General features: G+C 47.3%; 1 protein-coding gene across 4 annotated transcripts in view; it reads left to right on the top strand.

Moving 5' to 3' along the window:
* LOC106593782 (uncharacterized) overlaps positions 1 to 14,045 on the top strand; it is a 32,103-nt gene that overhangs the window by 6,169 nt on the left and 11,889 nt on the right. The window contains exon 1 of one of the 4 annotated variants that reach the window (XM_082972594.1): positions 1,708 to 1,996. The exons of 1 other annotated variant lie outside the window; for it this stretch is intronic. Coding sequence is in view for 2 of the 3 variants with exons in the window: in XM_082972593.1 (XP_082828719.1) it covers positions 4,301 to 4,353 (53 nt within the window). In the remaining variant the exon portion in view is untranslated. Of the gene's footprint in view, positions 1 to 1,707; positions 1,997 to 3,991; positions 4,354 to 7,309; positions 7,473 to 14,045 lie in introns of those variants that run through there. 2 more of the 4 variants (XM_082972593.1, XM_045712441.2) reach the window with 2 other exon arrangements.

The raw sequence follows: 14,045 nt of genomic DNA, 5'->3' as shown, positions 1-14,045 counted from the left end.
AGGATAATGTAGGTAGGAGAATGTAGGTTGGATAATGTAGGTTGGAGAATGTAGGTTGGATAATGTAGGTAGGAGAATGTAGGTTGGATAATGTAGGTACGATAATGTAGGTTGGATAATGTAGGTAGGAGAATGTAGGTTGGATAATGTAGGTAGGAGAATGTAGGTTGGATAATGTATGCAGGAGAATGTAGGTTGGATAATGTAGAGAGGATAATATAGGTTGGATAATGTAGATAGGAGAATGTAGGTTGGATAATGTAAGTTGGATAATGTAGGTAGGAGAATGTAGGTTGGATAATGTAGGTAGGAGAATGTAGGTTGGATAATGTAGGTAGGAGAATGTAGGTTGGATAATGTAGGTAGGATAATGTAGGTTGGATAATGTAGGTTGGATAATGTAGGTAGGAGAATGTAGGTTGGATAATGTAGGTAGGAGAATGTAGGTTGGATAATGTAGGTAGGAGAATGTAGGTTGGATAATGTAGGTAGGAGAATGTAGGTTGGATAATGTAGGTAGGAGAATGTAGGTAGGAGAATGTAGGTTGGATAATGTAGGTAGGAGAATGTAGGTTGGATAATGTAGGTAGGAGAATGTAGGTAGGATAATGTAGGTAGGAGAATGTAGGTTGGATAATGTAGGTTGGAGAATGTAGGTTGGATAATGTAGGTAGGAGAATGTAGGTTGGATAATGTAGGTAGGAGAATGTAGGTAGGAGAATGTAGGTAGGAGAATGTAGGTTGGATAATGTAGGTAGGAGAATGTAGGTTGGATAATGTAGGTAGGAGAATGTAGGTTGGATAATGTAGGTAGGAGAATGTAGGTAGGAGAATGTAGGTAGGATAATGTAGGTAGGAGAATGTAGGTTGGATAATGTAGGTTGGAGAATGTAGGTTGGATAATGTAGGTAGGAGAATGTAGGTTGGATAATGTAGGTAGGAGAATGTAGGTAGGAGAATGTAGGTAGGAGAATGTAGGTTGGATAATGTAGGTAGGAGAATGTAGGTTGGATAATGTAGGTAGGAGAATGTAGGTTGGATAATGTAGGTAGGAGAATGTAGGCTGGATAATGTAGGTAGGAGAATGTAGGCAGGATAATGTAGGTAGGAGAATGTAGGCAGGAGAATGTAGGTTGGATAATGTAGGTAGGAGAATGTAGGTTGGATAATGTAGGTAGGAGAATGTAGGTTGGATAATGTAGGTTGGAGAATGTAGGTTGGATAATGTAGGTTGGATAATGTAGGTTAGGATAATGTAGGTCGGATAATGTAGGTAGGAGAATGTAGGTTGGATAATGTAGGTAGGAGAATGTAGGTTTGATAATGTAGGTTGGATAATGTAGGTTGGATAATGTAGGTTGGATAATGTAGGTAGGAGAATGTAGGTAGGAGAATGTAGGTTGGATAATGTAGGTTGGAGAATGTAGGTTGGATAATGTAGGTTGGAGAATGTAGGTTGGAGAATGTAGGTTGGAGAATGTAGGTTGGATAATGTAGGTTGGAGAATGTAGGCAGGAGAATGTAGGTGGAGAATGTTGGTAGGAGAATGTAAGGCAGGAGAATGTAGGTAGGATAATGTAGGTAGGAGAATGTAGGCAGGAGAATGTAGGCAGTTGAAGGAAGGTGTATGTTTGTATTTTCTATATCTATGAAGAGCTAATGCAAACCGTGATTGACCACACACTCCAGCACGGTAGGTGGCGACATGCACCTAAAAGCAGCATTCAGCAGTAGAGACAATAACATCGGTCCTCCCCACCCCTGGGTCGGTAAAAAGCTGAGGGATGGGGATGGAGTAATGGAAGCACTATGTAATTCAGAGGCATAGCGAGGAGTAATATTGTCTTGTGTATTACCACCTAAATCCTTTCATTAGTTAGAGTTATTTTTCCATATCCGTAGAGTGTGAGTATCGATTGCTCTGTGGTGTATTGCTCTCGCCTGGCTGCAGTACCTTCAGGTCAGCAGCGGGAGTTTTCCCTCAGTCTGTTTTCAGGTATGTGTTCACCGGTGGCCGAATGCTCATATGGTATAAACGTTTACAACAAGTAAAACTTCATGTACTTTTGATAGTGTATTCAAACACCGTGTTGCTAGCGAACCTTTTTGATGGAAATATTATTCAGCTGAAAGAGTTTTCTACCGAGTGGTGCAGTGTTAGGGTTAGTTAGCTAGCTACAGTACATTAGGGTTAGTTAGCTAGCTACAGTACATTAGGGTTAGGCTAGCTAGCTACAGTACATTAGGGTTAGGCTAGCTAGCTACAGTACATTAGGGTTAGGGCTAGCTAGCTACAGTACATTAGGGTCAGGGCTAGCTAGCTACAGTACATTAGGGTTAGCTAGCTACAGTACATTAGGGCTAGTTAGCTACAGTACATTAGGGTTAGGCTAGCTAGCTACAGTACATTAGGGTTAGGGCTAGCTAGCTACAGTACATTAGGGTCAGGGCTAGCTAGCTACAGTACATTAGGGTTAGCTAGCTACAGTACATTAGGGCTAGTTAGCTACAGTACATTAGGGTTAGGCTAGCTAGCTACAGTACATTAGGGTCAGGGCTAGCTAGCTACAGTACATTAGGGTCAGGGCTAGCTAGCTACAGTACATTAGGGTCAGGGCTAGCTAGCTACAGTACATTAGGGTTAGCTAGCTAGCTACAGTACATTAGGGTTAGGCTAGCTAGCTACAGTACATTAGGGTTAGGCTAGCTAGCTACAGTACATTAGGGTTAGGGCTAGCTAGCTACAGTACATTAGGGTTAGGGCTAGCTAGCTACAGTACATTAGGGTTAGGCTAGCTAGCTACAGTACATTAGGGTTAGGGCTAGCTAGCTACAGTACATTAGGGTTAGGCTAGCAAGCTACAGTACATTAGGGTTAGGCTAGCTACAGTACATTAGGGTTAGCTAGCTACAGTACATTAGGGTCAGGGTTAGGCTAGCTACCTATAGTACATTAGGGTTAGGGCTAGCTAGCTACAGTACATTAGGGTTAGGGCTAGCTAGCTACAGTACATTAGGGTTAGGGCTAGCTAGCTACAGTACATTAGGGTTAGGCTAGCTAGCTACAGTACATTAGGGTCAGGGTTAGGCTAGCTAGCTACAGTACATTAGGGTTAGGCTAGCTAGCTACAGTACATTAGGGTTAGGGCTAGCTAGCTACAGTACATTAGGGTTAGGCTAGCAAGCTACAGTACATTAGGGTTAGGCTAGCTACAGTACATTAGGGTTAGCTAGCTACAGTACATTAGGGTCAGGGTTAGGCTAGCTACCTATAGTACATTAGGGTTAGGGCTAGCTAGCTACAGTACATTAGGGTTAGGCTAGCTACAGTACATTAGGGTTAGCTAGCTACAGTACATTAGGGTTAGGCTAGCTACAGTACATTAGGGTTAGGCTAGCTAGCTACAGTACATTAGGGTTAGGCTAGCTAGCTACAGTACATTAGGGTTAGGGCTAGCTAGCTACAGTACATTAGGGTTAGGGCTAGCTAGCTACAGTACATTAGGGTTAGGGCTAGCTAGCTACAGTACATTAGGATTAGGCTAGCTAGCTACAGTACATTAGGGTCAGGGTTAGGCTAGCTAGCTACAGTACATTAGGGTTAGGGCTAGCTAGCTACAGTACATTAGGGTTAGGGCTAGCTAGCTACAGTACATTAGGGTTAGGGCTAGCTAGCTACAGTACATTAGGGTTAGCTAGCTACAGTACATTAGGGTCAGGGTTAGGCTAGCTAGCTACAGTACATTAGGGCTAGCTAGCTACAGTACATTAGGGTCAGGGTTAGGCTAGCTAGCTACAGTACATTAGGGTTAGGCTAGCTAGCTACAGTACATTAGGGTCAGGGTTAGCTAGCTACAGTACATTAGGGTTAGGGTTAGCTAGCTACAGTACATTAGGGTTAGCTAGCTACAGTACATTAGGGTTAGGGCTAGCTAGCTACAGTACATTAGGGTTAGGGCTAGCTAGCTACAGTACATTAGGGTTAGGGCTAGCTAGCTACAGTTCATTAGGGTTAGCTAGCTACAGTACATTAGGGCTAGCTAGCTACAGTACATTAGGGTCAGGGTTAGCTAGCTACAGTACATTAGGGTTAGGGCTAGCTAGCTACAGAACATTAGGGTTAGGGTTAGCTAGCTACAGTACATTAGGGTTAGCTAGCTACAGTACATTAGGGTTAGGGCTAGCTAGCTACAGTACATTAGGGTTAGGGCTAGCTAGCTACAGTACATTAGAGAAGCTCACCATTCATTGTATTCACGGCGGCATTTTCTGAGCTTAACTGACCAAGACGCACCTCCAAATGCCCGAAACCAGTGACAGTTTCTTTCAACCAGTGGCACATTGGCTTTTTAGGTGAGCGTTGATACCGCTTTGTGATAATAATGTCCACTCCTCTCCAGAGTATTGTTCTAGACGTAACGCTGCCGCGCTCCTCTCGAGAGTATTGTTCTAGACGTAACGCTGCCGTGCTCCTCTCCAGAGTATTGTTCTAGACGTAACGCTGCCGCGCTCCTCTCCAGAGTATTGTTCTAGACGTAACGCTGCCGCGCTCCTCTCCAGAGTATTGTTGGAGGCGTAACGCTGCCGCGCTCCTCTCCAGAGTATTGTAGGAGGCGTAACGCTGCCGCGCTCCTCTCCAGAGTATTGTTGGAGACGTAACGCTGCAGCGCTCCTCTCCAGAGTATTGTTCTAGACGTAACGCCGCCGCGCTCCTCTCCAGAGTATTGTTCTAGGCGTAACGCTGCTGCGCTCCTCTCCAGAGTATTGTTCTAGACGTAACGCTGCCGCGCTCCTCTCCAGAGTATTGTTGGAGGCGTAACGCTGCCGCGCTCCTCTCCAGAGTATTGTTCTAGACGTAACGCTGCCGCGCTCCTCTCCAGAGTATTGTTGGAGGCGTAACGCTGCCGCGCTCCTCTCCAGAGTATTGTTCTAGACGTAACGCTGCAGCGCTCCTCTCCAGAGTATTGTTGGAGACGTAACGCTGCAGCGCTCCTCTCCAGAGTATTGTTCTAGACGTAACGCTGCTGCGCTCCTCTCCAGAGTATTGTTGGAGGCGTAACGCCGCCGCGCTCCTCTCCAGAGTATTGTTCTAGACGTAACGCTGCCGCGCTCCTCTCCAGAGTATTGTTCTAGACGTAACGCTGCCGCGCTCCTCTCCAGAGTATTGTTGGAGGCGTAACGCTGCCGCGCTCCTCTCCAGAGTATTATAGGAGGCGTAACGCTGCCGCACTACTCTCCAGAGTATTGTTGGAGGCGTAACGCTGCTGCGCTCCTCTCCAGAGTATTGTTGGAGACGTAACGCTGCTGCGCTCCTCTCCAGAGTATTGTTCTAGACGTAACGCTGCCGCGCTCCTCTCCAGAGTATTGTTCTAGACGTAACGCTGCCGCGCTCCTCTCCAGAGTATTGTAGGAGGCGTAACCCCGCCGCGCTCCTCTCCAGAGTATTGTAGGAGGCGTAACGCTGCCGCGCTCCTCTCCAGAGTATTGTTCTAGACGTAACGCTGCCGCGCTCCTCTCCAGAGTATTGTTGGAGGCGTAACGCTGCAGCGCTCCTCTCCAGAGTATTGTTGGAGATGTAACGCTGCCGCGCTCCTCTCCAGAGTATTGTTCTAGACGTAACGCTGCCGCGCTCCTCTCCAGAGTATTGTTCTAGACGTAACGCTGCCGCGCTCCTCTCCAGAGTATTGTTGGAGACGTAACGCTGCCGCGCTCCTCTCCAGAGTATTGTTCTAGACGTAACGCTGCTGCGCTCCTCTCCAGAGTATTGTTGGAGACGTAACGCTGCCGCGCTCCTCTCCAGAGTATTGTTCTAGACGTAACGCTGCTGCGCTCCTCTCCAGAGTATTGTTGGAGACGTAACGCTGCTGCGCTCCTCTCCAGAGTATTGTTGGAGACGTAACGCTGCCGCGCTCCTCTCCAGAGTATTGTTCTAGACGTAACGCTGCCGCGCTCCTCTCCAGAGTATTGTTCTAGACGTAACGCTGCCGCGCTCCTCTCCAGAGTATTGTTCTAGACGTAACGCTGCTGCGCTCCTCTCCAGAGTATTGTTGGAGGCGTAACGCTGCCGCGCTCCTCTCCAGAGTATTGTTCTAGACGTAACGCTGCTGCGCTCCTCTCCAGAGTATTGTTGGAGGCGTAACGCTGCCGCGCTCCTCTCCAGAGTATTGTTCTAGACGTAACGCTGCTGCGCTCCTCTCCAGAGTATTGTTCTAGACGTAACGCTGCCGCGCTCCTCTCCAGAGTATTGTTGGAGACGTAACGCTGCCGCGCTCCTCTCCAGAGTATTGTTCTAGACGTAACGCTGCTGCGCTCCTCTCCAGAGTATTGTTGGAGGCGTAACGCCTCACCTCATTGTAGACAATCACAACTGTTGTCTTGGAGTTTCACCTCATTGATCAGTGGTTTCAGTTTGTATCCTTCAATTTGACAAGCTGATCATGGCGAAATGGAAAATACTATTTCCCGCTGTGTAAACATTACAAATCGGCTGAAGAGCTCCTGATAAAGTTGGGTAGCTGATATTCAGAGCTTAAATAGCCAAGTTGATTAGTCCTGTTTTCCAAATGGTGGCCTACCACATGGATGGGCGTTCATAAAGTTCCATTGAGGGCGACATGGTAGGCTGCACCCCAGTAAGCACGAGGGAAAGTCTTTTATTGGTCCTGTCCAGACCTCGTTGTTGTTGTTGGTGTTTTACAGGTGGTAGGCTTAGCACAGATAGGCATTCATACAATTACATTTAGGCTACGCTATAGGCTACAATATAGGCTACGCTGTAGGCAACGCTATAGGCTACGCTATAGGCTACGCTATATAGGCTACGCTATATAGGCTACGCTATAGGCTACGCTATAGGCAACGCTATAGGCTACGCTATAGGCTACGCTATATAGGCTACGCTATAGGCATTTTTTTACATTTTACATTTTAGTCATTTAGCAGACGCTCTTATCCAGAGCGACTTACAAATTGGTGCATTCACCTATAATATCCAGTGGAACAACCACTTTACAATAGTGCATCTAAATCTTTATAGGCTACGCTATAGGCTCCGCTATAGGCTACGCTATAGGCTACGCTATAGGCTCCGCTATAGGCAACGCTATAGGCTACGCTATAGGCAACGCTATAGGCAACGCTATAGGCTACGCTATAGGCTACGCTATAGGCTCCGCTATAGGCAACGCTATAGGCTACGCTATAGGCTACGCTATAGGCTCCACCTCAGTTAGCAGGGACAGATGCCTGTGTTTGGTTCAGGTCTGGATCATCCCTGATTTGGCACAAACAGATGTTACAAATATTTAATTCATAGACTTTCTTTCAGAACTGAAAATCAACCTGTTTCAACTGGTGGTCGTTGGGAAAGGAGGACCAAAATGCAGCAGGATTGTGGATGTTGACGTTTTATTTACTCCAAATATGAACACCAAAATAACAAACAACGAACTCACGATCAACACAACAGTCTTGTAAGGCTCACTCACGCTAGACGAGAAACAGGCAAAACAAGAAACAATCCCCCACAAATTACAAACACCCCCTAATATATAGGACTCTCAATCAAAGGCAAATAGACAACACCTGTCTTCAATTGAGAGTCCCCACCCCAACTAACCAAACATAGAACCAGACTCACCAGACCAAACATAGAAATACATGAATACAAAAACAGTGCCCAAAACCCCCCCGGAAATACACAAATCAAATGCCCCACTAAACAAACCACCACCCCGAACCACATAAAACAAATACCCATCTGTCACGTCCTGACCAAACTACAATAACAATTAACCCCTTATACTGGTCAGGACGTGACATCAACATCCGGAAAAGACTCCTTTTCAATGTCCTGTAAATTATGTCTTCACTTTTCATTCAGAGCCTAAACTTTAACGGCTGGAAGATATGTATTTTCTGTCATTTCAATGTCATTTGCTTCCTGGGACTATTGTAGTTTTGCAGTGAGCACATTTGGTTGCCAGTTTAGTCTCTCCTAGGTCGGCAGAACGGCCCTGATTGGATTGTATGTATTTCATCCACTCCAGTTATGGACACTGAACCAAAATATACATGCTACATGGAATGTTTCGGTCCCATGTTTCACGAGCTGAAATAAAATATCCCAACTTTTATCCATTCGCACAAAAAAAACGGATGTTTCTAATTTTGTGCAGAAATGTGTTTACATCTCTGTTTGCGAGCATTTCTCCTTTGCCAAGATAATCCATCCATCTGAAAGGTGTGGCATATCAAGAAGCATTATCCTAACACAGGTGCACCTTGTGCTGGGGACAATAAAACGCCACTTTAAAATTTGCAGATGTCTCAAGTGACGAGATCCTGAGGCCCATTGTGGTGCCGTTCATCTGCCGCCATCTCCTCATGTGTCAGCGTGATAACACACAGCCTCATACCGCAAGGATCTGTAAACAATTCCTGGAAGCTGAATGTCTCAGTTCTTCCATGGCTGCATGCTCACCGGACATGTCGCCCTTTCAACAAATCAAATGTAATCTGTCACATGCGCCGAATACAACAGGTGTAGACCTTACCGTGAAATGCTTACTTTACAAGCCCTTAACCAACAATGCAGTTAAGAGTGTTAAAGTATTTACTAAATAAACTGAAGTAAACAAATAAATGAAAATAGAAAAATAACAAATAATTAAAGAGCATCAGTAAAATAACAGTAGCGAGGCTTTATACAGGGGGTACCGGTACAGAGTCAATGTGGAGGCTATATACAGGGGGTACCGGTACAGAGTCAATGTGGAGGCTATATACAGGGGGTACCGGTACAGAGTCAATGTGGAGGCTATATACAGGGGGTACCGGTACAGAGTCAATGTGGAGGCTATATACAGGGGGTACCGGTACAGAGTCAATGTGGAGGCTATATACAGGGGGTACCGGTACAGAGTCAATGTGGAGGCTATATACAGGGGGTACCGGTACAGAGTCAATGTGGAGGCTATATGCAGGGGGTACCGGTACAGAGTCAATGTGGAGGCTATATACAGGGGGTACCGGTACAGAGTCAATGTGGAGGCTATATACAGGGGGTACCGGTACAGAGTCAATGTGGAGGCTATATACAGGGGGTACCGGTACAGAGTCAATGTGGAGGCTATATACAGGGGGTACCGGTACAGAGTCAATGTGGAGGCTATATACAGGGGGTACCGGTACAGAGTCAATGTGGAGGCTATATACAGGGGGTACCGGTACAGGGTCAATGTGGAGGCTATATACAGGGGGTACCGGTACAGAGTCAATGTGGAGGCTATATACAGGGGGTACCGGTACAGAGTCAATGTGGAGGCTATATACAGGGGGTACCGGTACAGAGTCAATGTGGAGGCTATATACAGGGGGTACCGGTACAGAGTCAATGTGGAGGCTATATACAGGGGGTACCGGTACAGAGTCAATGTGGAGGCTATATACAGGGGGTACCGGTACAGAGTCAATGTGGAGGCTATATACAGGGGGTACCGGTACTGAGTCAATGTGGAGGCTATATACAGGGGGTACCGGTACAGAGTCAATGTGGAGGCTATATACAGGGGGTACCGGTACTGAGTCAATGTGGAGGCTATATACAGGGGGTACCGGTACAGAGTCAATGTGGAGGCTATATTCCGGGGGTACCGGTACAGAGTCAATGTGGAGGCTATATACAGGGGGTACCGGTACAGAGTCAATGTGGAGGCTATATACAGGGGGTACCGGTACAGAGTCAATGTGGAGGCTATATACAGGGGGTACCGGTACAGAGTCAATGTGGAGGCTATATACAGGGGGTACCGGTACAGAGTCAATGTGGAGGCTATATACAGGGGGTACCGGTACTGAGTCAATGTGGAGGCTATATACTGGGGGTACCGGTACAGAGTCAATGTGGAGGCTATATACAGGGGGTACCGGTACAGAGTCAATGTGGAGGCTATATACAGGGGGTACCGGTACTGAGTCAATGTGGAGGCTATATACAGGGGGTACCGGTACAGAGTCAATGTGGAGGCTATATACAGGGGGTACCGGTACTGAGTCAATGTGGAGGCTATATACAGGGGGTACCGGTACAGAGTCAATGTGGAGGCTATATTCCGGGGGTACCGGTACAGAGTCAATGTGGAGGCTATATACAGGGGGTACCGGTACAGAGTCAATGTGGAGGCTATATACAGGGGGTACCGGTACAGAGTCAATGTGGAGACTATATACAGGGGGTACCGGTACAGAGTCAATGTGGAGGCTATATTCCGGGGGTACCGGTACAGAGTCAATGTGGAGGCTATATACAGGGGGTACCGGTACAGAGTCAATGTGGAGGCTATATACAGGGGGTACCGGTACAGAGTCAATGTGGAGGCTATATACAGGGGGTACCGGTACAGAGTCAATGTGGAGGCTATATACAGGGGGTACCGGTACAGAGTCAATGTGGAGGCTATATACAGGGGGTACCGGTACTGAGTCAATGTGGAGGCTATATACTGGGGGTACCGGTACAGAGTCAATGTGGAGGCTATATACAGGGGGTACCGGTACAGAGTCAATGTGGAGGCTATATACAGGGGGTACCGGTACTGAGTCAATGTGGAGGCTATATACAGGGGGTACCGGTACAGAGTCAATGTGGAGGCTATATACAGGGGGTACCGGTACTGAGTCAATGTGGAGGCTATATACAGGGGGTACCGGTACAGAGTCAATGTGGAGGCTATATTCCGGGGGTACCGGTACAGAGTCAATGTGGAGGCTATATACAGGGGGTACCGGTACAGAGTCAATGTGGAGGCTATATACAGGGGGTACCGGTACAGAGTCAATGTGGAGACTATATACAGGGGGTACCGGTACAGAGTCAATGTGGAGGCTATATACAGGTTGTTACGGTACAGAGTCAATGTGGAGGCTATATACAGGGGGTACCGGTACAGAGTCAATGTGGAGGCTATATACAGGGGGTACCGGTACAGAGTCAATGTGGAGGCTATATACAGGGGGTACCGGTACAGAGTCAATGTGGAGGCTATATACAGGGGGTACCGGTACAGAGTCAATGTGGAGGCTATATACAGGGGGTACCGGTACAGAGTCAATGTGGAGGCTATATACAGGGGGTACCGGTACAGAGTCAATGTGGAGGCTATATACAGGGGGTACCGGTACAGAGTCTGTGGAGGCTATATACAGGGGGTACCGGTACAGAGTCAATGTGGAGGCTATATACAGGGGGTACCGGTACAGAGTCAATGTGGAGGCTATATACAGGGGGTACCGGTACAGAGTCAATGTGGAGGCTATATACAGGGGGTACCGGTACAGAGTCAATGTGGAGGCTATATACAGGGGGTACCGGTACAGAGTCTGTGGAGGCTATATACAGGGGGTACCGGTACAGAGTCAATGTGGAGGCTATATACAGGGGGTACCGGTACAGAGTCAATGTGGAGGCTATATACAGGGGGTACCGGTACAGAGTCAATGTGGAGGCTATATACAGGGGGTACCGGTACAGAGTCAATGTGGAGGCTATATACAGGGGGTACCGGTACAGAGTCAATGTGGAGGCTATATACAGGGGGTACCGGTACAGAGTCAATGTGGAGGCTATATACAGGGGGTACCGGTACAGAGTCAATGTGGAGGCTATATACAGGGGGTACCGGTACAGAGTCAATGTGGAGGCTATATACAGGGGGTACCGGTACAGAGTCAATGTGGAGGCTATATACAGGGGGTACCGGTACAGAGTCTGTGGAGGCTATATACAGGGGGTACCGGTACAGAGTCAATGTGGAGGCTATATACAGGGGGTACCGGTACAGTGTCAATGGGCAGGGGCACAGGCTAGTCAGGCTAATTGAGGTAATTTGTACATGTAGGTAGAGTTAGTGACTATGCATAGATAATAAACAGAGTAACAGCAGCATAAAAATGGGGGTGGGGGGGGGGATCAATGTGAATAGTCCGAGTAGCCATTTGATTAGCTGTTCAGGAGTCTTATGGCTTGGGGGTAGAAGCTGTTAAGAAGTCCTTTGGACCTAGACTTGGCGCTCTGGTACCGCTTGCTGTGTGGCAGCAGAGAGAACAGTCGATGACTGGGGTGGCTGGAGTCTGGCTATTTTTAGGGCCTTCCTCTGACACCGCCTGGTATAGAGGTCCTGGATGTCAGGAAGCTTGGCCCCAGTGATGTATGCTTCAGTGTTGCTTGCCTCAAAGCGAGAATAGAAGTCATTTAGCTCGTCTGGTAGGCTTGAAAGCGGTGGGCGAGGGAGAGCTTTGTTTGCATCTCTGTGTGGAGTAAAGGTGGGCTAGAGGTTTTTTCTCTCCTCTGGTTGCATATGTGACATGCTGATAGAAATGAGGTAAAACTGATTTAAATTTGCCTGCATTAAAGTCCCCGGACACTAGGGGCGCCGCTTTTGGAGGAGCATTTTCTTGTTTGCTTATGGCCTTGTACAGTTGGTTGAGTGGGGTCTGATGGCCTTATACAGTTGGTTGAGTGGGGTCTTAGTGCCTTATACAGTTGGTTGAGTGGGGTCTTATGGCCTTATAGAGTTGGTTGAGTGTGGTCTTAGTGCCTTATACAGCTGGTTGAGTGGGGTCTTATGGCCTTATAGAGTTGGTTGAGTGTGGTCTTAGTGCCTTATACAGCTGGTTGAGTGGGGTCTTATGGCCTTGTAGAGTTGGTTGAGTGGGGTCTTAGTGGCCTTGTAGAGTTGGTTGAGTGGGGTCTTATGGCCTTGTAGAGTTGGTTGAGTGGGGTCTTAGTGCCGGGGGGGGGGGCGGCCTTGTAGAGTTGGTTGAGTGGGGTCTTATGGCCTTGTAGAGTTGGTTGAGTGGGGTCTTATGGCCTTGTAGAGTTGGTTGAGTGGGGTCTTATGGCCTTGTAGAGTTGGTTGAGTGGGGTCTTAGTGGCCTTATACAGCTGGTTGAGTGGGGTCTTATGGCCTTGTAGAGTTGGTTGAGTGGGGTCTTATGGCCTTGTAGAGTTGGTTGAGTGGGGTCTTAGTGCCTTGTAGAGTTGGTTGAGTGGGGTCTTAGTGCCTTGTAGAGTTGGTTGAGTGGGGTCTTAGTGGCCTTGTAGAGTTGGTTGAGTGGGGTCTTATGGCCTTGTAGAGTTGGTTGAGTGGGGTCTTATGGCCTTGTAGAGTTGGTTGAGTGGGGTCTTATGGCCTTGTAGAGTTGGTTGAGTGGGGTCTTATGGCCTTATAGAGTTAGTTGAGTGGGGTTTTAGTGCCTTATAAAGCTGGTTGAGTGCGGTCTTATGGCCTTATAGAGCTACTAATAATATAGATGAGAACTCTCTTGGTAGATAGTGTGGTCTACAGCTTATCATGAGATACTCTACCTCTTGGTAGATAGTGTGGTCTACAGCTTATCATGAGATACTCTACCTCTTGGTAGATAGTGTGGTCTACAGCTTATCATGAGATACTCTACCTCAGGCGAGCAAAACCTCGAGACTTCCTTAATATTAGATTTCGTGCACCAGCTGTTGTTTCCAAATAGACACAGACCGTCAACCCTTGTCTTACCGGAGGCAGCTGTTCTATCTTGCCGATGCAGCGTACACCCAGCTGTATGTTATCCATGTCAGCCACGACTCGGTGAAACATAAGATGTTACAGTTAATATCCCGTTGGTAGGATAGTCTTGATCGGAGCTCATTACATTTATTATCCAATGATTGCACGTTGGCTAATAGGACTGATGGTAGAGGTGGGTTACCCACTCGCCGTCGGATTCTTACAAGGCACCCCGACCTACGACCCCTATATATCTCTGTTACTACTTCATGCGAATGACGGGGATTTGGGCCTTGTCCGGTGTCTGAAGTAAATCTTCGTACAGGGTGAGAAACCACTGTCCTGATATCCAGAAGCTCTTTTCAGTCATAAGAGACGGTGGCAGAAACATTATGGACAAAACAACTTACAAATAACACAAACACACACAATAGCACCATTGGTTAAGAGCCTGTTAAACAGCAGCCATCTCCTCCAGCACCATTGGTTAAGAGCCTGTTA

This window comes from Salmo salar, unplaced genomic scaffold (genome assembly GCF_965601325.2).
Source record: "Salmo salar unplaced genomic scaffold, fSalSal1 ptg000784l, whole genome shotgun sequence".
In the NCBI taxonomy this organism is placed as follows: Eukaryota; Metazoa; Chordata; class Actinopteri; order Salmoniformes; family Salmonidae; genus Salmo; species Salmo salar.
Note: the sequence above shows the minus strand (reverse complement) of the source record. Positions and strands in the feature narration are given on the sequence as shown.